The sequence below is a fragment of the Carcharodon carcharias genome, chromosome 17 (assembly GCF_017639515.1).
Source record: "Carcharodon carcharias isolate sCarCar2 chromosome 17, sCarCar2.pri, whole genome shotgun sequence".
Lineage (NCBI taxonomy): Eukaryota > Metazoa > Chordata > Chondrichthyes > Lamniformes > Lamnidae > Carcharodon > Carcharodon carcharias.
Window position 1 is genome coordinate 9,277,446 of NC_054483.1, and position 24,607 is coordinate 9,302,052.

General features: G+C 51.9%; 1 protein-coding gene across 5 annotated transcripts in view; it reads right to left on the bottom strand.

Annotated features, from left to right (window-relative positions):
- The window catches only part of grk5l (G protein-coupled receptor kinase 5 like), a 201,783-nt gene that overhangs the window by 109,783 nt on the left and 67,393 nt on the right, over positions 1 to 24,607 (bottom strand). For 3 of the 5 annotated variants that reach the window (XM_041209596.1, XM_041209597.1, XM_041209594.1), the window contains 2 exons: positions 15,146 to 15,258; positions 10,221 to 10,298 (listed from right to left, as the gene is read on the bottom strand). In XM_041209596.1, the coding sequence (XP_041065530.1) occupies positions 10,221 to 10,298; positions 15,146 to 15,258 (191 nt within the window). The remainder of the gene's footprint in view (positions 1 to 10,220; positions 10,299 to 15,145; positions 15,259 to 24,607) is intronic. The other 2 variants (XM_041209598.1, XM_041209595.1) reach the window with 1 other exon arrangement.

Consider the following 24,607-nt stretch of genomic DNA (forward strand, 5'->3'; position numbering starts at 1 on the left):
TCTCTCAGTACTGACCCTCTGACAGTGCAGCACTCCCTCAGTACTGACCCTCTGACAGTGCAGCACTCCATCATTACTGACCCTCTGACAGTGCAGCACTCCCTCAGTACTGACCCTCTCACAGTGCTGCACTCCTTCATTCCTAACCCTCTGACGGTGCAGCACTCCCTCAGTACTGACCCTATGACAGTGCAACACTCCCTCAGTACTGACCCTCTGACAGTGGAGCATTCCCTCATTATTGACCCTCGGATAGTGCAGCACTCTCTCATTACTGACCCTCTGACAGTGCAGCACTCACTCAGTACTGACACACTGACAGTGCAGCACTTCCTCAATATTGACCCTTCGAAAATGCAGCACTCCCTCAGTACTGACTCTCCGACAGCACAGTGCTCCCTTATTGTTGACCCTCCGTCAGTGCAGCATTCCCTCAGTACTGACCCTCTGAGAGTGCAGAACTCCCTCAGTACTGACCCTCTGACAGTGCAGCTCTCCCTCAGTACTGACCCTCTGACAGTGCAGCACACCCTCAGTACTGACCCACTGACAGTCCAGCACTCCCTCAGTACTGACCCTCTGACAGTGCCGCAATCCCTCAATACTGACCCTCTGACAGCACAGCACTCTGTCAGTACTGACCCTCTGACAGTGCAGCACTCCCTCAGTACTGACCCTCTAACACTGCAGCACTCCCTCAGTACTGACCCTCAGACCGTGAAGCACTCCCTCAGGCCTAACCCTCTGACAGTGCAGCGCTCCCTCAGTACTGACCCTCTGACAGTGCAGCACTCCCTCAGTACTGACCCTCTGACAGTGCAGCACTCCCTCAGTACTGACCTTCTGACAGTGCAGCACTCCCTCAGTACTGACCCTCTGACAGTTCAGCACTCCCTCAGTACTGAAATTCTGACAGTTCAGCACCCCCTCAATACTGACCCTCTAACACTGCAGCACTCCCTCAGTACTGACCCTCAGAGAGTGCAGCACTCCCTAAGTCCTAACCCTCTTACAGTGCAGCACTCCCTCAGTACTGACCCTCTTACAGTGCAGCACTCTCTCAGTACTGACACTCTGACAGTGCAGCGCACCCTCAGTACTGACCCTCTGACAGTGCAGCACTCCCTCAGTACTGACCCTCTGACAGTGCAGCAGTCTTTCAGTACTGACACTCTGACAGTCCAGCACTCCCTCAGTACTGACCCTCTGACAGTGCAGCACTCTCTCAGTACTGACCCTCGGATAGTGCATCACTCCCTCAGTACTGACCCTCTGACAGTGCAGCACTCCATCAGTACTGACCCTCTGACAGTGCGGCACTCCCTCAGTATTGACCCTCCGATGGTGCAGCGCTCCCTCAATACTGACCCTCTGACAGTGCTGCACTCCCTCAGTACTGACCCTCTGACAGTGCAGCATTCCTTCAACACTGACCTTCCAACACTGCAGCACACCCTCAGTACTGATCCTCCGACAGTGTAGTACTGCCTCAGTACTGACCCTCTGACAGTGCAGCACTGCCTCATTATTGCCCCTCTGACAGTGCACCACTCCCTCAGTACTGACCCTCTGACAGTGCAGCACTCCGTCAGTACTGACCCTCTGACAGTGTAGCACTCCCTCAGTACTGACCCTCTGACAGTGCAGCTCTCCCTCAGTACTCACCATCTGACAGTGCAGCACTCCCTCAGTACTGACCCTCTGACAGTGCAGCACTCCCTCAGTCCTGACCCTCTAACACTGCAGCACTCCCTCAGTACTGACCCTCAGACAGTGTAGCACTCCCTCATTCCCAACCCTCTGATAGTGCAGCACTCCCTCAGTACTGACCCTCTGACAATGCGGCACTCCCTCAGTACTGACCCTCTGACAGTCCAGCACACCCTCAGTACTAACCCTCTGAGAGTGCAGCACTTCCTCAATACTGACCCTCTGACAGTGCACCACTCCCTCAGTACTGACCCTCTGACAGTGCAGCACTCCCTCAGTACTGACCCTCGGACAGCGCAGCACTCCCTCAGTACTGACCCTCTGACAGTTCAGCACTTCCTCAGTACTGACCCTCTGACAGTGCAGCACTCCCTCAGTACTGACCCTCTGACAGTGCAGCACTCCTTCACTACTTTCCCTCCGAAAGTGCAGCACACCCTCACTACTGCCCCTCCGACAGTGCAGCACTCCCACAGTACTGACTCTCCGACAGCACAATGCTCCATCAGTACTGACCCTCTAACTCTGCAGCACTCCCTCAATACTGACCCTCTGACAGTGCAGCACTCCCTCAGTACTGACCCTCTGACAGTGCAGCACTCCTTCAGTACTGACCCTCTGATAGTGCAGCACTCCCTCAGTTCTTACCCTCTGACAGTGCTGCACTCCTTCATTCCTAACCCTCTGACAGTGCAGCACTCCCTCAGTACTGACCCTCTGACAGTGCAACACTCCCTCAGTACTGACCCTCTGACAGTGGAGCACTCCCGCAGTATTGACCCTCGGATAGTGCAGCACTCTTACAGTACTGTCCCTTTGACAGTGCAGCACTCCCTCAATAATGACCCCCTGACAGTGGAGCACACCCTCAGTATTGACCCTCGGATAGTGCAGCACTCTCTCAGTACTGACCCTCTGACAGTGCAGCACTCCCTCAGTACTGAACCTCTGACAGTGCAGCACTTCCTCAATATGGACCCTTCGAAAATGCAGCACTCCCTCAGTACTGACTCTCTGACAGCACAGTGCTCCCTTATTATTGACCTCCGTCAGTGCAGCATTCCCTCAATACTGACCCTCTGAGAGTGCAGCACTCCCTCAGTACTGACCCTCCGTCAGTCCAGCACTCCCTCAGTACTGACCCTCTGACAGTGCAGCATTCCCTCAGTACTGACCCTCCGTCAGTGCAGCATTCCCTCAGTACTGACCCTCTCAGAGAGCAGAACTCCCTCAGTACTGACCCTCTGACAGTGCACCACTCCCTCAGTACTGACCCTCTGACAGTGCAGCACACCCTCAGTACTGACCCTCTGACAGTGCAGCACTCCCTCAGTACTGACCGTCTAACACTGCAGCACTCCCTCAGTACTGACCCTCAGACAGTGAAGCACTCCCTCAGTACTGACCCTCTGACACGGCAGCACCCCCTCAATACTGACCCTCTAACACTGCAGCACTCCCTCAGTACTGACACTCAGACAGTGAAGCACTCCCTCAGTATTGACCCTCGGATAGTGCAGCACTCCCTCAGTACTGACCCTCTGACAGTGCAGCATTCCCTCAGTGCTGACCCTCTGACATTGCAGCACTCCTTCTTTCCTAACCCTCTGACAGTGCAGCACTCCCTCACTACTGACCCTCTGACAGTGCAGCACTCCTTCATTCCTAACCCTCTGACAGTGCAGCACTCCCTCAGTACTGACCCTCTGACAGTGCAGCGCTCCCTGAATACTGACCCTCTGACAGTGCAGCACTCCCTCAGTACTGACCCTCTGACAGTGCTGCACTCCCTCAGTACTGACCCTCTGACAGTGCAGCACTCCCTCAGTACTGACCCTCTGACAGTGCAGCACTCCCTCAGTACTGACAGTCTGACAGTGCAGCACTCCCTCAGTACTGACCCTCTGACAGTGCAGCACTTCTTCACTACTGTCGCTCCGAAAGTGCAGCACACCCTCATTACTGCCCCTCCGACAGTGCAGCACTCCCTCAGTACTGAATCTCCGACAGCACAGTGCTCCCTCAGTACTGATCCTCGAACACTGCAGCACTCCCTCAATACTGACCCTCAGACTGTGCAGCACTCCCTCAGTACTGACCCTCTGACAGTGCAGCACTCCTTCACTACTGTCGCTCCGAAAGTGCAGCACACCCTCAGTACTGCCCCTCCGACAGTGCAGCACTCCCTCAGTACTGAATCTCCGACAGCACATTGCTCCCTCAGTACTGATCCTCGAACACTGCAGCACTCCCTCAATACTGACCCTCACACTGTGCAGCACTCTCTCAGTACTGACCCTCTGACAGTGCAGCACTCCCTCAGTACTGACCCTCAGATACTGTAGCACTCCCTCAGTCCTAAACCTCTGATAGTGCAGCACTCCCTCAGTACTGACCCTCTGATAGTGCAGCACTCCCTCAGTTCTGACCCTCTGACAGTGCTGCACTCCTTCATTCCTAACCCTCTGACAGTGCAGCACACCCTCAGTACTGACCCTCTGACAGTGCAACACTCCCTCAGTACTGACCCTCTGACAGTAGAGCACTCCCGCAGTATTGACCCTCGGATAGTGCAGCACTCTTACAGTACTGTCCCTTTGACAGTGCAGCACTCCCTCAATAATGACACCCTGACAGTGGAGCACACCCTCAGTATTGACCCTCGGATAGTGCAGCACTCTCTCAGTACTGACCCTCTGACAGTGCAGCACTCCCTCAGTACTTAACCTCTGACAGTGCAGCACTTCCTCAATATTGACCCTTCGAAAATGCAACAATCCCTCAGTACTGACTCTCTGACAGCACAGTGCTCCCTTATTATTGACCCTCCGTCAGTGCAGCATTCCCTCAATACTGACCCTCTGAGAGTGCAGCACTCTCTCAGTACTGACCCTCTGATAGTGCAGCACTCCCTCAACACTGACCCTCCGTCAGTGCAGCATTCCCTCAGTACTGACCCTCTCAGAGTGCAGAACTCCCTCAGTACTGACCCTCTGACAGTGCAGCACTCCCTCAGTACTGACCCTCTGATTTTGCAGCACTCCCTCAGTACTGACCCTCAGACAGTGCAGCACTCCCTCAGTACTGACCCTTTGACAGTACAGCACTCCCTCAATATTGACCGTCTAACACTGCAGCACTCCCTCAGTACTGACCCTCAGACAGTGAAGCACTCCCTCAGTACTGACCCTCTGGCAGTGCAGCACTCCCTCAGTACTGACCCTCTGACAATGCAGTACTCCCTCAGTACTCACCCTCAGAGAGTGCAGCACTCCCTCAGTCCTAACCCTCTGACAGTGCAGCACTCCCTCAGTACTGACCTTATGACAGTGCAGGACTCCCTCAATACTGACACTTTGACAGTGCAGCACTCCCTCGTATTGACCCTCGGATAGTGCAGCACTCCCTCAGTACTGACCCTCTGACAGTGCAGCATTCCCTCAGTGCTGACCCTCTGACATTGCAGCACTCCTTCTTTCCTAACCCTCTGACAGTGCAGCACTCCCTCACTACTGACCCTCTGACAGTGCAGCACTCCTTCATTCCTAACCCTCTGACAGTGCAGCACTCCCTCAGTATTGACCCTCTGATGGTACAGCGCTCCCTCAGTACTGACCCTCTGACAGTGCTGCACCCCCTCAGTACTGACCCTCTGACAGTGCAGCGCTTCCTCAATACTGACCCTCTGACAGTGCACCACTCCCTCAGTACTGACCCTCTGACAGTGCAGCACTCCCTCAGTACTGACCCTCTGACAGTGTAGCACTCCTTCACTACTTTCCCTCTGAAAGTGCAGCACACCCTCACTACTGCCCCTCCGACAGTGCGGCACTCCCTCAGTACTGACCCTCTGACAAAGCGGCACACCCTCAGTCCTGACCCTCTAACACTGCAGCACTCCCTCAGTACTGACCCTCAGACAGTGTAGCACTCCCTCATTCCCAACCCTCTGATAGTGCAGCACTCCCTCAGTACTGACCCTCAGACAGTGTAGCACTCCCTCAGTACTGACCCTCTGACAGTTCAGCACTCCCTCAGTACTGACCCTCTGACAGTGCGGCACTCCCTCAGTACTGTCCCTCTGACAGTGCGGCACACCCTCAGTACTGACCCTCCGACAGTGCGGCACTCCCTCAGTACTGACCCTCTGACAGTGCGGCACACCCTCAGTACTAACCCTCTGACAGTGCAGCGCTTCCTCAATACTGACCCTCTGACAGTGCACCACTCCCTCAGTACTGACCCTCTGACAGTGCAGCACTCCCTCAGTACTGACCCTCTGACAGTGTAGCACTCCCTCAGTACTGACCCTCTGACAGTGCAGCTCTCCCTCAGTACTGACCATCTGACAGTGCAGCACTCCCTCAGTACTGACCCTCTGACAGTGCAGCACTCCCTCAGTCCTGACCCTCTAACACTGCACCACTCCCTCAGTACTGACCCTCTGACAGTGCAGCACTCCCTCAGTACTGACCCTCTGACAGTGTAGCACTCCCTCAGTACTGACCCTCTGACAGTGCAGCTCTCCCTCAGTACTGACCATCTGACAGTGCAGCACTCCCTCAGTACTGACTCTCTGACAGTGCAGCACTCCCTCAGTCCTGACCCTCTAACACTGCAGCACTCCCTCAGTACTGACCCTCAGACAGTGTAGCACTCCCTCATTCCCAACCCTCTGATAGTGCAGCACTCCCTCAGTACTGACGCTCAGACAGTGTAGCACTCCCTCAGTACTGACCCTCTGACAGTTCAGCACTCCCTCAGTACTGACCCTCTGACAGTGCGGCACTCCCTCAGTACTGACCCTTTGACAGTGCGGCACACCCTCAGTACTAACCCTCTGACAGTGCAGCGCTTCCTCAATACTGAACCTCTGACAGTGCACCACTCCCTCAGTACTGACCCTCTGACAGTGCAGCACTCCCTCAGTACTGACCCTCGGACAGTGCAGCACTCCCTCAGTACTGACCCTCTGACAGTTCAGCACTCCCTCAGTACTGACCCTCTGACAGTGCAGCACTCCCTCAGTACTGACCCTCTGACAGTGCAGCACTCCTTCACTACTTTCCCTCCGAAAGTGCAGCACACCCTCACTACTGCCCCTCCGACAGTGCAGCACTCCCACAGTACTGACTCTCCGACAGCACAATGCTCCCTCAGTACTGACCCTCTAACTCTGCAGCACTCCCTCAATACTGACCCTCAGACAGTGCAGCACGCCCACAGTACTGACTCTCCGACAACACAATGCTCCATCAGTACTGACCCTCTGACAGTGCAGCACTCCCTCAATACTGACCCTCTGACAGTGCAGCACTCCCTCAGTACTGACCCTCTGACAGTGCAGCACTCCTTCAGTACTGACCCTCTGATAGTGCAGCACTCCCTCAGTTCTTACCCTCTGACAGTGCTGCACTCCTTCATTCCTAACCCTCTGACAGTGCAGCACTCCCTCAGTACTGACCCTCTGACAGTGCAACACTCCCTCAGTACTGACCCTCTGACAGTGGAGCACTCCCGCAGTATTGACCCTCGGATAGTGCAGCACTCTTACAGTACTGTCCCTTTGACAGTGCAGCACTCCCTCAATAATGACCCCCTGACAGTGGAGCACACCCTCAGTATTGACCCTCGGATAGTGCAGCACTCTCTCAGTACTGACCCTCTGACAGTGCAGCACTCCCTCAGTACTGAACCTCTGACAGTGCAGCACTTCCTCAATATTGACCCTTCGAAAATGCAGCACTCCCTCAGTACTGACTCTCCGACAGCACAGTGCTCCCTTATTATTGACCCTCCGTCAGTGCAGCATTGCCTCAATACTGACCCTCTGAGAGTGCAGCACTCCCTCAGTACTGACTCTCTGACAGTGCAGCACTCCCTCAGTACTGACCCTCCGTCAGTGCAGCATTCCCTCAGTACTGACCCTCTCAGAGTGTAGAACTCCCTCAGTACTGACCCTCTGACAGTGCAGCACACCCTCAGTATTGACCCTCTGACAGTGCAGCACTCCCTCAGTACTGACCCTCTGATTTTGCAGCACTCCCTCAGTACTGAACCTCAGACAGTGCAGCACTCCGTCAGTACTGACCCTCTGACAGTGCAGCACTCCCTCAGTACTCACCCTCTAACACTGCAGCACTCCCTCAGTACTGACCCTCTGACAGTGCAGCACTCCCTCAGTACTGACCCTCCGTCAGTGCAGCATTCCCTCAGTACTGACCCTCTCAGAGTGCAGAACTCCCTCAGTACTGACCCTCTGACAGTGCAGCACACCCTCAGTACTGACCCTCTGACAGTGCAGCACTCCCTCAGTACTGACCCTCTGATTTTGCAGCACTCCCTCAGTACTGACCCTCAGACAGTGCAGCACTCCCTCAGTACTGACCCTCTGACAGTACAGCACTCCGTCAGTACTGACCCTCTGACAGTGCAGCACTCCCTCAGTACTGACCCTCTAACACTGTAGCACTCCCTCAGTACTGACCCTCTGACAGTGCAGCACTCCCTCAGTACTCACCCTCAGAGAGTGCAGCACTCCCTCAGTCCTAACCCTCTGACAGTGCAGCACTCCCTTAGTACTGACCCTATGACAGTGCAGGACTCCCTCAATACTGACACGTTGACAGTGCAGCACTCCCTCAGTATTGACCCTCGGATAGTGCAGCACTCCCTCAGTACTGACCCTCTGACAGTGCAGCATTCCCTCAGTGCTGAGCCTCTGACATTGCAGCACTCCTTCTTTCCTAACCCTCTGACAGTGCTGCACCCCCTCAGTACTGACCCTCTGACAATGCAGCACTCCCTCAGTACTGACGCTCTGACAGTGCAGCATTCCCTCAACACTGACCCTCCAACACTGCAGCACTCCCTCAGTACTGATCCTCTGACGGTGCAGCACTCCCTCAGTACTGACCCTCTGACAGTGCGGCACTCCCTCAGTACTGACCCTCTGACATTGCAGCACTCCCTCAGTACTGACCCTCTGACAGTGCTGCGCTCCCTCAGTACTGACCCTCTGACAGTGCAGCTGTCCCTCAGTACTGACCCTCTCACAGTGCAGCACTCCCTCAGTACTGACCTTCTGACAGTGCAGCATTCCCTCAGTGCTGACCCTCTGACAGTGCAGCACTCCCTCAGTACTGACCATCTGACAGCGCAGCACTCCCTCAGTACTGACCCTCTGACAGTGCAGCACTCCCTCTTTACTGACCCTCTGACAGCGCAGCACTTCTTCACTACTGTCCCTCCGAAAGTGGAGCACACCCTCAGTACTGCCCCTCCGACAGTGCAGCACACCCTCAATACTGACCCTCAGACAGTGCAGCACTCCCTCAGTACTGATCCTCTTACAGTGCAGCACTCCCTCAGTGCTAACCCTCAGACAGTCCTCCAAACGTTTGTTACTGCCCTCCTTATTGTTCACTGAGATCTGAGTTTCAGATCGTCTGCAACCTTTGAAACCATGCCCTCTACACCTAAGCCCAGGTTTTTCATATATCTGAAAGAGCAGTGGTCCTATTATTGAGCCCCGCTATTGTATAATTGTATAATGTATTGGATAATAAAAGCCATGGTATTGTTCACTCAAGTCTGAAGAATAACCTTCATCGCTACTCTCTTTCTGTCTCTCAGCCAAATTACCCACACCGATCTTCAAATTCTGCTTGAATTTTGCTAAAGTGTCTGTGGCACTTTGTCAAACATTTTTTCAACGTCCTAAAGCCCAATAACTTCACCATCCCCAAACCCCTCTGTGGACTGAAAGAATTTAACCCAGCTCTGTCCTTTGGAACAGATTATTATTGGCGGTAAAAGGCCTGACCATCGGCGTTCCGCATGTGTGGAGGTGGTCAAGGTGGGAGACTGGCTGCTCCAAACTCGACACTTAAAAGGGGTTTCCCTTTCTTTTTACTGCCTGGCCTAGGATCATGGAGCAATTTGACTGACCGGCTGCTCGATGTTGGAGGGGTACAGGTCACGGGGACTTGTTGGAAATGGGGCCCCTCACTCAGGACTGAGGGGAAGAGAGACAAAGGTTCCGGCCATTCAGCAGCTCAAGCCCAGCTCGGAGATGTTAAATGCAGAAATGTCTGGGCAACATTCCTCGAGGTGGCAGCTGAAATCCTTTGTGACCATTTCCCCGCAGCCTAACAATGGCAGCACGGCCTCCAAAAGCCCCATTATACTGCAGGCTATCAGAGACCCGGTTGCGGGGTGGGGAGTGGGGGGTGGGGGGCGGGGGTGTGGGGGGAGGGTGGCTGTTTTGCCTCCCAGTAGAGGTAAGGGTGTCGGACCGGTGGACATTTGCCTCCAAGTCCACTCCAAAATTGGCGAGGCGACTTCTCGTCTGCTCTCCAATCCACGGTCTAGATCCACCAGGGCGATTGGTGGGGTGGGGCGGGGGGGGGCGGGTGGAGAAATGGAGGGAAGGTGCTGGAAAGCGCCATCAATTTTGTTGGGATTCCTCCACAAAGGGCCAGTCGATAAATCAGGTTTCGGTTCCGTACCCCTGCCGTGAGAAATCTCCGAACAACCTCATCAGCTTTCTCCTTCCTCTTCTCGCCAGGAGTCACCTCATAATCAGCCTGGAAAATACAGAACAACAAGCACACGCCAGTGTTAGCGCTTGTACCTCGAAATCAGACAGGGCTCTCGTTATCCGCAATGTCCGGCTGGATAAATGGCTTCACTGGCAACAACTGCAGCTCCGACAGTCCCCACTGCCCGTACCCAAAAGGAGCGAGAGGTCAGCGCTAAGGATACTCAGCCCCACACCACTGGCGCTCGTGAGGCAGCGGTTTGCCTTTCGAAGGGACGCATGGAACATTGGGTGGAGATCGTTATCTCCTGTTATGACCGACGCAGTTGGTAAAGCGGGGTTATTTAAAATTCCCAGAGGGAAACTTTAAACAACTGTCATAACCTATATTTTTAAGTGTTTGAGGTGTGACTCTAAATTCAGGAATCAGGCCATAAGTTCTTGAGGTTTTACATTAAACTAATTGAAACATTTTATTAGTTTACACAGGTTAAAAATATATGTCCACATGGCTGCAAATTACTACTATCGTAACTTTTAACAAATCCCCAAACTAATCTCCATTAAGGCAACAGCAACTCATAGACTTAACCAGACACCAGGCAAAGCATTGTCACCTTACGAGTTCAAAATGAGGTTCTTTCAGCTGTGGAGCCAGTTGGAGACTTGCAGCTACCTTTTGATCTCACATTGCCTCTGCCCTGTACACCCGAAAACTACTGAAGTTATACCTACCACCACTCAGTGAAATCAACCACTCATTGTCTCACTAGTCTTTTCAGTGTGTCCACCCCCACACCCCACTCCCCTGGTTTTGACTTTTGAAAACCTGGTGGCCCTACGGTTTGGACTCGTGCCATGCTTGTAACGCAGTTGAGGCGGAGCACAAGGTGTGCAAGTTAAGCAGGTGCCAGGCTGCATGGGGGAGAGAGTTTGGGCTGGCAACTAAATAGGGTCCAATCTCCAGGAGGTTTGTGTAGCAAGGGAAAGACTTCTGACTGGCTCTCTCATGTCATCCAATCACGAGGAACACATTGGAAGGGAAGGGGGGGGATGAAGCAGGGGGGTGGGGGGGGGGTGTGTTTCGATCTCAATGGTTGGCTGGGCAACAGCAATAAACTGGCTGCTCACAATGATTATCCGTGAGTGCTGTCTGCATGTGGTGATGTGCCATGAACGCATGGCTGGACCTGAAAGAGAGCAAACACCTTGCGGAGATAATTATATTACTGCAGCAGGCAGTGATTGTCATCAATACAAAAACATGTCACTCAAGAGTCAGAGCCAGAGAGTGACATCAGCAGCACAGGCCTCAGGTTAGAGCAGCGGGCAGCTATACTTTCAGATTTTCCGCTTTCTTTCCCTCTGCGCTGGGAAGGGAGGAACCCCCTCACCGCAGCCCCCCCCTCCATCACCACACCTCAAACCAGTCTGATTTCCCCCCCCACCACCCCCCACCCCCGGACGTGTGGTGAGCTGCCCACTTCAGATCCCCAACCCCTCAGCCCTCTCCCCTCGTGAGGCCTCCTCCTCACGCATGGGCAGGTGAGGAGAGCATGAGCCAACCCGCCCTGACATTTGAACCTGGCTCCTGCGGCAACAGCCCACGGCCGGTCCTGTAAACATTTAACCTTGAGCAATCCGAGAGGGCCGGATCTTGCTCAGTTGAGTCCAAGTCCAGCTGACGATGGAAACCCGGCGGAATATAAACTCCAATGCAAGTCATTTGACACCCCTCAGATAGGGCACATCCTCCAAACGAGCCTCGGCTGACACCAAGTTGGGACCTCGAAAGTCTCCCCAGGAACCCACTTTGCTAACACGGATGGTGGAGGAGTGGGGTGGGGGGGTTGTGGGGCATCCTCAGTATTTAGCAAGATGGCAGTGTCCCAGTGCTTCCTGCCCGTGCACACATTGTACTAAGCCAGGAAGGTTCTGTTTGCTCACTGTGCCCATGAGGGGAAGGTTCTGTTTGCACATGAGGCCTTGGGTTAGGCTGCATTGGCCTGATTCCAAGTGCACCAATCGCGATAAGGGGGGTCACAGTTCATTGAGCGCGACAGCAGATGAGCGTGTTGATTAGCAAAGCACCCACCCCACTCCATGCCATCTCCTTTGCCCCTTCTCTATCACTGCTTTGGCAAGGGTGGGGGGTGGGGGGCAATCAAGAGGCCTGACGTGCGGCCTTTACATGGCAACACAATCACTCAAAAATGGACGCTCAGCTCCCCAGGGTTTGGTGAAGCGCGGGTGGGGCGGGGGTACATGTACCTGACACAAAGGGCATTTCTCTCACCTCCTGCCTCTTCTTTTCTGTACCTCGAGTCCTCCCCTCAACGTTCACTAAAGCCATCCATGCCGGGTCACTAAGATCCACACAGTCTCAGGTATACCTCATGCCAGCCCTTATCAGCGTATTGCTGCCCACCAGCAGCGTGGAGATGGTGCCAGGAAGTGCCATCTCATGTACCATCAGGTGACATGGCTGGGTGTGCTTCCTGGAGCCACACAACGACACTAGCGCTGAAGGGTAATGCCTCCAGTGAGTCACACCCACGAGCAGTGCTGTCAAAGCATAGCTGGAAGTCGGGGGGGGGAGCCACAATGAAATCAGCCTCAGTCCCACTCGAACCCAGTGTCGTGTTAGTAAATCTGTTGGCTGAGCAACAACAGGCAGGGAAATGGCTCCCAACACTGGCTTGCTCAAAGCGCGCATAATCTCTTCGTGTAAATAGAGGTGGGAGGAGCTTCATGCAAAGGATAAACACCAGTTAGACCGAATGACAGTAGCTGCATGAGATAATTCCATGAAAACCACACCAGTCAAGCCTTGCAAACCCGTCTGACCAGTTTCAGTCTAACTGAGGCCTGCAGGTACCTCTTACTCCTCAGCCTAAGCTGCTTGGTCGGGTAAACATGACAGATCATTCCAGAGAGAAAACTGAGAGAAAAAGGCACCAACTTGGTGTGCGGCTCGGTGGACAAGAGCCATAAATCAGAACCCATCCGGCCTGCACTTGCTGAAGGCCTTCGTACTCATCAAACACCATTTGCCTTTAACAAATCCATTGTTGATCCAAGCCCAGAAAAGAGTTGCTTATGGCAACCGTGTGACATTTGCTCCACTGTTCTTCCACCCTCTCAAGTACGAGTGCCAGCCAATGCCAAATCAGAGGCAGCCTTTGCCTCAGCCCATCAGCCACTGTAAAATGGGTTGGGATTACATTTCATCACAGGATCTCTTAGAGACTTGCCTAGGACGCAGGAACATAGGACATAAGAGCAGGAGAGGGCCATTCGACCCATCGATCCTGCTCCGCCAGTCAATAAGGTCATGGCTGATCTAGTTGATGTCTCAACTCCACTTTCCCGTCTGTCCCCCATAACCCTTGACTCTTTTGCCAATCAAAAATCTAATTCATTCTTGAATAAATTCAATGATCCAGCCTCCACTGCCCTCTGGGGAAGAGAATTCCACAGACCAACACTCGGAGAGAAAAATTTTTCTCATCCCCATCTGAAAAGGGAGACCCCTTATTCTTAAACTGTGACCCCTAGTTCTAGTCTCCCCCATAAGAGGAGACATCCTCCCGGTATCCACCCTATCAAGTCCCCTCAGGATCTTATATTTATCAATAAGATCACCTCTCACTCCTCTAAATTCCGTGGGTATAGGCCCAATCTGTTCATCCTTTCTTCATAAGATAAGCCCTTCATTCCAGGAATGAGTCAAGTGAACCTTCTCTTGACCTGCTTCTAATACAATTATATATTTTCCAAATAAGGAGACCAAAACTGTACAGTACTCCAGATGTGGTCTCACCAAGGTCCTGTACAGCTGCAGTAAAACTTCCCTACTTTTATATTCCATCCCCCTTGCAATAAATTGCAGTATTCCATTTACCTTCCAAATCACTTGCTGTACCTACATACTAACTTTTTTGTGATTCATATACCAGGATACCCAGGTCCCTCTGTATCACCGAGTTCTGCAATCTCTCTCCATTTAAACAGTATATTGTTTTCCTATTCTTCCTGCCAAAGAGGACAAGTTCACATTTACCCACATTATACTCCATCTGCTAAATGTTTGCCCAATCGTTTAAACTGTCTTTGCAGACTCTCTGCCTCCTCTTGACAAAGTACTTTCCAACCTACCTTGGTGTCATTGGCAAATGCAGCCACCATATATCTGGTCCTTTCATCCAAGTCATCGATATAGATAAATAGTTGCAGACCCAACACTGATCCCTGTGGCCCTCCACTAGTTACAGCTTATCAACTCAAAAAAGACCTATTTATCCCGGCTCTCTGCTTCCTGTTAGCTAACCAATCCTTTATCCATGCTAATATGTTAACCCCTGTACCATGATCTCTTATCTTGTGTAGTAATCTTTGATGTGGCACCTTATCAAATGCCTTTTGAAAACCCAAGTACACCACATCTACAGGTTCCCCATTATCCATCTTGCTTGTTACTTCCTCAAAAAACTCTAATAAATTAATTAAACGTGATTTCCCTTTCACAAAGCCATGATGACTCTGCCTGATCACGTTGTGATTTTCTAAGTATTCTGCTATTACCTCCTTAATAATGGATTCTAGCAATTTCCCGATGACAGATGTTAGGGTAACTGACTTATAGTTTCCTGCTTGCTATCTCCCTCCTTGCTTAAATACATTAGCTATTTCCCAAAACGCTGGGACTCTTCCAGGATCTCAGGAAGGTTAGAACCAATGCCTGTCTTATCCCTGCAGCCACTTCTTTTGAAACCCTGGGATGCAGGCCATCTGGTCCTGGGGACTTTAGATCTAATAGTTTTCCCAGCAACGTTTTATACTGTGCGTGCCTGGCTCCGGAGAAGCTTCCCACTTCCAATTTCTCTGCCTTACCACACAATCGAGGAACTTGATGCATCGTTTCAGATCGGGATTCATCTGGCAGAACTGGCGGAACAGCTCCCTCCCAATGGGCTGCTTGTCACACAAGCTGAAGTAGTCTCGCTCTGTAAGACAAGTTAAAGAAAGAGCCTTTAATCTCCAGCTTTGCTCCCTTGAAGCTTGGAAGGTGGGGTCTATCCAGTGCCCACGGAGGGCAGGCGATAGTGTCAACGTGGGCCCGGTCCAGAGCTGTGAGAAAGCTCCCTGAAGGCCGTGAGCCGCCTCGGGGAGCTGCAGGCCCGAAAACGTTCCAATAAAGTTTTAGAAAGGGGAAGGAAAAACATGTCCGAGCGTCACAATCAGGCGCCGGAAAATATCCACGGTGAAAACGCTGCCCACAGGTTTTTTTATTATTTTTATTTAATTTCATTACGGAAACCTCACCCCGCCCTTGGATGAGGTATCATGAAACAGGTGAAGGCCGCCTGGCCGATTTGCCTGTCCGCCAACCGTAGGGTTGGACAGGTGGCGAAAAATAGCAGACAATTGTGCCGTTAATGGGCTTAGTTGCCCTCTTAATTGTCGGCGGGTGTGCTTCTGGCTTTTGTTGCGCATCCAGCGAGCGAAATATCACAGGAGTGCGCAATGAGGTCGGGACCCTCGCGCGATTTCACCCCTGATCAGGGCGGGCATGCACGTGCCCGTTCAACGCAAAATTACGGCCCAAGGTTTCTACAGGTTAGTTCTGCATTTACCGCCCCACCCCGCCCCGGCTACAAGCCCAGGCTGTTGCCTCTGCTTCGAGTGCAGTGGCTGGTCTTCACATCCATTCCCACAGATTGCCTCAGTAATAAAACTGACCTTACTGACAGCAGTTACTTAACGGCTCTATACACAGAACAGAAGCAAGTTCCCTCACAACCGCCCGGTCACATCATTACAAGACAGTACCGCCCTCAGGGAACCAGGGTTCCCCAATTCCATTGCAAAATTTCCCCTCAGGAAATGCCACAAGAGTTTAACGTTAACCGAGTTGTAAAGCTCTGTTGCTCCTGCACATTAGGCCATATACAAACTCAATATAATACCAACTCAACTCATCCTGACAGCTCAGGGAGATGGAGAGGAAGAAGCTGCATTTGTGTGGCACCTTTCCCAAATTCAGGATGCCTCCAAGTGCATCACAGCCAATGAGATTGTTTTGAAGCGTAATTGCTATTATGTGCACAAAGACAATGGTCAATTTGCACAGCAAGATCCCATTGATAAGAGTCAGATAATGATACCGATTGAGGGATGATGATTGGGAGAATGCCCTTGGCTCTTTCTCTGAGAGTAGAGTGCTTTATGTTCACTGGACAAGGTAGGCAGGGCCTTGGGTTAGTATCTCATCTGAAAGACCGTGCTTCTGACAAAGCAGCGCTCCCTCAGTGAGCGCTGGCGTTGTCAACGAGATGAGGTGTCCAAGTCTCTGTATTGGGATTTGACTTTCTGAGTCACACAAGTGCAACCCACTGGGCCATGTCCGACCGTATGAAGCTGTCAGATCTTCATAAATAGGTATCTAGAGCCTGATGGGACGTTGAAAATTCCGGCCTTCAGGGAATACAACCTGCAAATACCACACATCGTTCACCCGTCAGTCACCAGAATGAACACAGTTGGTGACAGAGTCTTGCACGTTGCTATGGCAAGCCATTTGCATTCTGGGAAACCCCTCAAGATGCTTCATGGGAAATCTCCACACCCAAGACAAGACTCTGGGGCCTCATTCCATTAAGTGCGCCTTCCTGTCAGTTCAAAGCGGAGACGAGAGCCATCGACCTCCGCGTTGTGTTATCATGGAGAGCTCTTCGCACCGGAAGACCAACAATTTCGGGCAGAACAAAGAGTGCCTTTCCCCGAGTTGATGGTGCCTCCGGAAGCAGTCGATGCTTATCGCGGGCGTGCGTCCCCAGCAACAGCCTGGAGAGCACACAGGGCCCAACGCTGTGGCCTGGCTCGGGGGTGAACCTCAAAATATAAACACAAAAGCCGACTGCATCTCTTTGCAAAGGCACATTCCAGGAACAGGCAGGCGAAGGTCTGTTCCCCAACAAGCTCAGAGGAGGCCTCAGGATAGACTCCAACAGGCAAGCTCCCCGTTACATCCCTCTGATAATTCCCCATCGAAGTGTCAGTCTGAGGGACCATTCTCCAGACTGGGGTGGGGGTGCATTTGGGGGAGGGGGGGTGCAGTGGTGGGGGGAGAGTGGGGCTTGTTCTGCAGCTGACCACACACACACACACACACAGATCACGCCGTGTTGCTCTCTGCATTTTCAAAAGAAAAAAAACCATTGGGCGGATGACTGAATGGCCACAGCAAGGAGCTGGCCTCGTGAGTTGGGTTTGGCCCAAGTTTCTGGCAAGGCTGTGGGAAGCCAGTGTTATTCACACCAGAGGCTGGCACAGCCTTAACGTGCTTCGCATTCTCAACTGGCACGCAATGCCAAGGCAATTGGCATGTAATTGGCAGGCCCAGTTTGCAGCCTTAATTAATGCCATGTTGTGGTCTCTGCTGGGGAACAGAGAGCTGCAGCAGCCCCACTCTTTAATTGCCTCCCAAGCGCCAGCCCCACACAACTGCCTGTCTTCCCACTCCAAAACAACCCCCTCGGTCCCTCCCGACACAGGGCCCAGAACCTGCCCTGCAGCTGCTGAAGTGCCGTCCTGTGTGGGCGTCTAGCAGCGGACAACAATAAAAAAAACCCCTGCATTTCTATAGCACCTTTCATCACCTCAGGACGTCTTAAAAAGAACTTGATGGTAAACGAAGTGCTTCCTGAAGTGCGGTAGCTGTTGTAGGAAGCGTGGTCGCTAATTTGCGCACAGCAAGCTCCCACAAGCCGCAACGCGATAATCACCGGGCAGTGCTTTTTTTTTTGTCATTATGATTGAGGGATAAATATTGGTCAGGACGCCGGGAGGGGTCGGAGGGGGGGGGAGCTCTTCTTCGAAATAATGGCATGGAATCTTTTACATCCACCTGAGCAGTATCTCATCCAAAAGACAGCGCCTCCGACAGGGCAGCACTCCCTCAGGAGTGCTAGAACGTCACTCGAGTTTTGTGCTCGAGTCATAGAGTGGGATTTGAAGCCTGCACCTTGTGATTTAGAGGCTGCCAGTTGAGCCAAAGTTGACACTTAACGGCCGTGTTAAGTCACCTTGAGCCTCAGACACTGTGACTTGGATCTGCACTTGCTGAGGAAGGGGATGCCGGGGGTGGGGTGGTCCCACCTCCTCTCGAGCAGCTGTTGGAACACTTTCTCTTCCCGAACTTGGCCGAGGAACGACAGGCCTGGCCAAAAGCCCATCGAGAAGGGTCTCACTTTCACTGGACCAGCGCCCCGCTCCCTCGCCAGTGTTTCTCCGCTGACTAACATTAGACTGGAGAGCAGTCAAGTCAAGCAAGAGGGAGGCCAGGCTTTCCAGGACATGCGAAAGCTGGATTGAGTCAGGCTTGTACTGCTGAGGAGCTCAGTACACAACGGAAACAGGGATAAGATCTGTAAAAAAAAACAACAGGTTTCAATGTGATAAAGGCAAAATACTGCGGATGCTGGAAATCTGAAACACAAACAGAAAATGCTGGCAAAACTCAGCAAGTCTGACAGCATCTGTGGAGAGAGAGAGAGAGAGAGACAGAGTTAACGTTTCGAATCTTCCTCAGAGAAGAACTGTTAACTCTATCTTTCCCTCCACAGATGCTGTCAGGCCTGCTGAGATTTTCCAGTCTTTTCTCTTTTTGTATCAGGCTTCAATGTGATATGGCCCATTATGATCCCCGCCCAATATGCGATTCCACTGACTACAGGGGACGGCCAAGGCTGGACTGAACGTGTCCAGCTATTTCCCAAGGGGAATTCCTAATCCACCTGCTACACAGGGACTCCGGCACTAGGCGTTACACCAGCTGAAGGTGTGTTGTGTTATGTTACATTGTGTTCGGAGAGTACAGGGCAAACTATCTTTCTGCCTCAGGAGAGAGTTATAATGATCATCAATTAGACTGGGTGCAGGACTCAGCAAGCAGTAAGTCATTCGGAAGATCCCAATGGGTACGCCAGGAGGCGTGTGTGCAGTGGGGTGAAGTCTAATCGATTGGCAGAAAGCCCCAGGATACATTTTTCAGTCTGCGCTTTAATTACAGCATTATCACGCCGCATTGCTTAATGTAATGTGCCATTAAGCAAACGTCGACGAATGTTTGCTTTCTCCCCTTGGCCACTCGTGAGTGCTTGAAAAAGTGATGAGCAGAACTCGGTAAAAGGTGGGCATGCTCAGAAAAGCTCACACCGATCGAGAGCTTGGCACCTTCCCAACTTGCCTCCCTCACAGCCCAACAAAGTCAAAACATGTTGCTGCTCTTACCTAGGCGAATGACTCGGACGGACATCGCAAATGAGAAAGTGGCCAGCTTGCATGCGAGGCAGGAGACTGCCCCCCCACCCCCATCATCATCGAGGCTTTATTGAGGCAGAGCGAGGGTTAGAAGCCAGTCTCTGACGTACGTTGCTGAGCTCTGGGGGGGTCCACTGACTGGATCAAATTCAGGGCGCTTTCTCTAAGACCGGCTTTGCCACCACTGCCTTGGCGTTTCTGGGCGGGTGGGGGGGGGGGAGGGGTGGTGTGTGTGTGTGTGGGGGGGGACTGCCACTGTAAAGCATGCAGCTTTTGGCTTGGGAGCGAACATCACACGTGTCTTTGCAAGAGGGCGAGGTTTTTGTGATGTAATAATGGAGTTCAGGCCCTGAGTGAGTGTCATGGAAAAGAAAGGATTTGATTAACAAATCCCAAAACGATGACGGGTACAGACTGTGAAAAGTGCCATGCAATGAACAATTTGTGCAGGAATAAGAGAGAGAGAGAAATAGGGATAGAGGAAGAACATGGGAGAGAGAGAGAGACAATAAAAGAGAAAAATAGAGCAAAGCAGTCAAGAAAAAGAGACACAAAGAGACAGTAGTGTGGGAGAGAACAACAGACAAAGAGGAGACAGAAAAAGAATTTGCAGCGGAGAGGGAGAGATAGAAACGGAAAAAAAATAGCAACAGACACACAGAGAGAAAGATAAAGAAAGACAGCAGGGAGCAAGGGAGAGAAAGAGAAACCAATGGAGAAAGAGAGCAGATGAAGTAAAAGAGAGATGTTTCTGTCAGTGCGACTTCAGGGCTGAGAGTTGGAGTCACAGCTTGCTCGAGAGCACAACTGGGAACAAGAACATGGTGATGATGTTCTGAGGCTCGTAATCCAGATCAATCACACCAGAGAGGTGTTCAACTCTCATTATGGTAGCTGGTGAATTGTACAGTCAGTCCGCTAATAAATTTGGAATGTAAAGCTAGTCTCAGTAATGGTGACCATGACAACCATCATCGATTGTGGTAAAAATCCATCTGGTTCACTAGTGTCCTTTAGGGAAGGAAATCTGCACTCCTTACCCGGTCTGGCCCACGTGTGACTCCAGGCCACATGGTTAACTCTTGTCTGCTCTCTGAAATGGCCGAGCAAGCCATTCAGTTGTCATGAGGGCAGCTCAGCATCTTCTGGTGGGCAACTGGAGTTAAGCAATCAATGCTGACCCTGGCTGTGAATGAATAAAAAGTACATACGTTGTGCACAGACAGAGCTCCCACAGGCACTCAATTCATATTAAACTTCCACACAGCATCAGAGGACACTGATTCATTCCACTGCACAAGATGGATACGAGGAACATTGTGCATCGGAAAGGCTGAATTATCTACTCTCCAACTTCCTCCTAAATCTTGCAGGCTCACGTCTCTGCGCTAAGATTGACTGTACTTTTTCTTGGGTCTGGTGTCTCTCCGCTAAGACGGACTGTACTTTGTCTCGGGTCCCTTGAGAAGGTGGTGGTGAGCTGCCTCTTGAGCCACTGCAGTCCATGTGGTGTAGGTACACCCACAGTGCTGTTAGGAAGGGAGCGCCAGGATTTTGACCCAGCAACAGTGAAGCAATGGAGATGTATTTCCAAGTCAGGATGGTGAGTGACTTGGAGGGGAACTTCCAGGTAGTGGTGTTCCCATGTATCTGCTGCCCTTGTCCTTCTAGATGTGGTCGTGGGTTTGGGAGGTGCTGTCGAAGGAGCCTTGGTGAGTTGCTGCAGTGCATCTTGTCGATGGTACACACGCTGCTGCTACTGTGCGTTGGTGGTGGAGGGAGTGAATGTTTGTGGATGGGGTGCCTGTCAAGTGGGCTGCTTTGTCCTGAATGGTGTCGAGCTTCTTGAGTGTTGTGGGAGCTGCACTCATCCAGGCAAGTGGGGAGTATTCCAACACACTCCTGACTTAGAGAAAGTGTGAGAAAGTTTGTCTCCATGCAGGATGTTCCACTCTGAGGTGCTAAAATATAATTTCAATCTTCTTGACCTTTACAATACATTCAAAGTCAGGCATACAGCCCGAGGGGTCTATACAATTCCCAACCCCTCAGTGCACTATGGCTGAAAGGTCTTAGACAGCGACCTTTCCTCAAGTTTTACTGTGTCTCTCAGCACGTAGGCCTGGACCTTGGAATGTGCCAGCCTGCAACTCTTTGCAATGGAAGACAGGGAACAAGTTTCGGGCAGACCAAAGAGTGTCTTTTACCGAGTTGATGATCCTCCAGCTGCAGTTGATGTTTGTCTCGGTGTGTGTCCCTGGGAACAGCCCGTAGAGCACAGAGTCCTGTGTCACAGAACTGCTCGGGATGAACTTCAACAGAAACCACTGCATCTCTCCCCAGACCTTCTTTGCAAAAGCACAATCCACAAGGAGGTGAACAACGATCTCTTCCCCACCACAGCCACCTCGAGGGCAACGTGCAGAGGGGGTGAGACTCCTGGTGTGTAGGAAGGATCTTACAGGGAGGGCCTTTCTCACCGCCAGCCAAGTTACGTCTTGGTGCTTGTTGGAAAGTTCTGGCGATGTGACATTCTGCCAAATGACTTTGTCAGTCTGCTCAGGGAACCATCCCACAGGATCCACCCTCTCCTTTTCCCTCAGGGCCTTTAAGATGTTACGTGCCGACCACTGCCTGACAGACTTGTGGTCGAAGGTGTTTCTCTGCATAAATTTTCCCACGAGGGACAGGTGGTACGGCATGGTCCAACTACTTGGAGCGTTCCACGGCAGCATGGCCAGACCCATCCTTCACAACACCGGGGACAGGTAGAACCTCAGCACGTAGTGACACTTGGTGTTTGTGTACCGAGGGTCTATGCACAGCTTGTTACAACCACACACAAAGGTGGCCATCAGTATGAGGGCGATGTTGGGCACGTTTTTTCCCCCTTTAGCTAGAGGCTTGTACATTGTGTCCCTGTGGACACGATCCATTTTCGACCTCCAGATAAAGTGAAAGATGGCTCGGGTGATCGCCATCACACAGGAGTGTGGAATGGGCCAGACCTGCGCCACGTACAGTAACAGCGAGAGTGCCTCACACCTGATGACCAGGTTCTTACCTGCAATGGAGAGGGAGCGTCGCTCCCACATGCCCAGTTTCGGTTTAACTATAGCTACTCTCTCCTTCCAGTTTCTAGCCTGTGCCCTGGGCCCTCCATATCCCCAGCACCTTCAGGCAGCCTGGCCTGGTGGTGAAGGGGATGAGGGATTGGTCAGCCCAGTCCCCAACGAACATGGCTCTTGCTGCAATTTACCTTGGCCTCCTGAGGCCAGTTCAAACTGGTCGCTGATGCTCATCAGTCTGCGCACCGACAGCAGATCCGAGCAGAAGATAGCGACACCGTCCATGTACAGGGAGGCTTTGACCTGCTTGCCTCAGCTGCCTGGGATCGTCACTCCTCCTGTACCCCCCCCACCCCCCCACAATAGGTTCAACACAGCACACGAACGAGAGGGGGGAGAGAGAATAACCCTGCCCGACTCCAGATTTGATTGGGAAGCTTTCCCACTCCCACTCCTGGATTGAAACTGCGCTGCTCATGTAGTGCAGTTGGATCCAATTGCAGATTCCCTCCCCGGACCCCATTTTGGGGAGCACATCCATCACGGAGGTGTGCGATATTCTATCGCAGGGCTTCTCCTGGCCCAGCCTGATGTGACAGGCATCCACACTCCTGTCCCAAACGTCGGCAATCTTTACCGCAACTCACTTTCCCCTTTGCAAAAACATACTTTATTCATAAAGCATCTGAGAGAACATAACGAAAGGGCCAAAAAGTGCCATCATATTCAAGTTTTCTACATAGATCATGTTGCACTTTGAGGTGTTTCAATACAATCAATGAACATCACAGACATTTCAAAATGGTCATAACAGACAGTCAGGCAGCGCAGTGGGATTTCAGTTGTCTACATAGATCATGTTGCACTCTGAGGTGTTTCAAGGCTGTTGTGATACATGTAATGTTCACTGCATACATTCAACGTGAGTCATACAGCCCGAGGGGTCTATATAATTCCCAGCTCCTCACTGCGCGATGGCTGAAAGGGCTTAGACAGCGACCTTTCCCCATTGTGCCTGTGCAGCGGCTGTCTCAAGCTTTACTGTGTCCCTCAGCACCCACCACAACACTAGGTGTTTACAGCAAGTGAGGAGAAAGAGTCAGCAGCCGGCAAGACCAACGAGGACCTTCACTCAATCATTGTCTCTGAGCAGTCATTAATGTAACTAGATGACCCAGTGATGAATTTTACAGCACTTCACTCAATCACCTTGTGCTGGTCTTCATGCTCCACACAAGCCCCTTTACGCCTGCCTCCCCCCCAACAATTGCCCCCATATCCTGGAAAAACACATAACAAAGCAATGAAGTTCAACGCTGCAGGAATGTGAGGTGATACATTTTGGGAGGAAGAACATTGAGAGACAGTGTGAAACAAAGGGTACAATTCTAAAGGGCAGGAGTTGGTGCACATGTGCATAAGCCGCAAACGGTGACAGACAGGTTGAGAGAACGGTTAATAAAGCAGACAGTATCCTGGGCTTTATTAATAGGGGCAGAGAGTACAATAGCAAGGAGGTTATGTTGAATTTCACAAAAACACCTTCTCCCCATATGCCTGCACATTGCTTCTTTTCAAATAATCATCCAGCTCCCTTCTGAGTGTCTCGATTGAACCTGCCTCCACCACCCTGTCAGGCGGTGCATTTCAGACCTTAGTCACTCACCGCGTGAAAAAGTTATTTTTGCTTTTAACACTCCTGCTCCTCTTACCAAGTACCTTCAATCGCTACCCCCTCAGCTGGAGCATTGCTTACAGTCCTGGGCATCACGTTTTAAGAAGGATGTGAAGGCACCGGAGAGAGTGCAGGAGAGGTTTACCAGCATGATTCCCGGGATGAGAAAGTCCAGCTACAAGGACAGATTGGAGAAGCTGGGACTGTTCTCCTTGGAGAAGAGAAGGCTGAGAGGAGATTTGATCGAGGTGTTCAACATCATGAGGGGCCTAGGCAGAGTAGATAGGG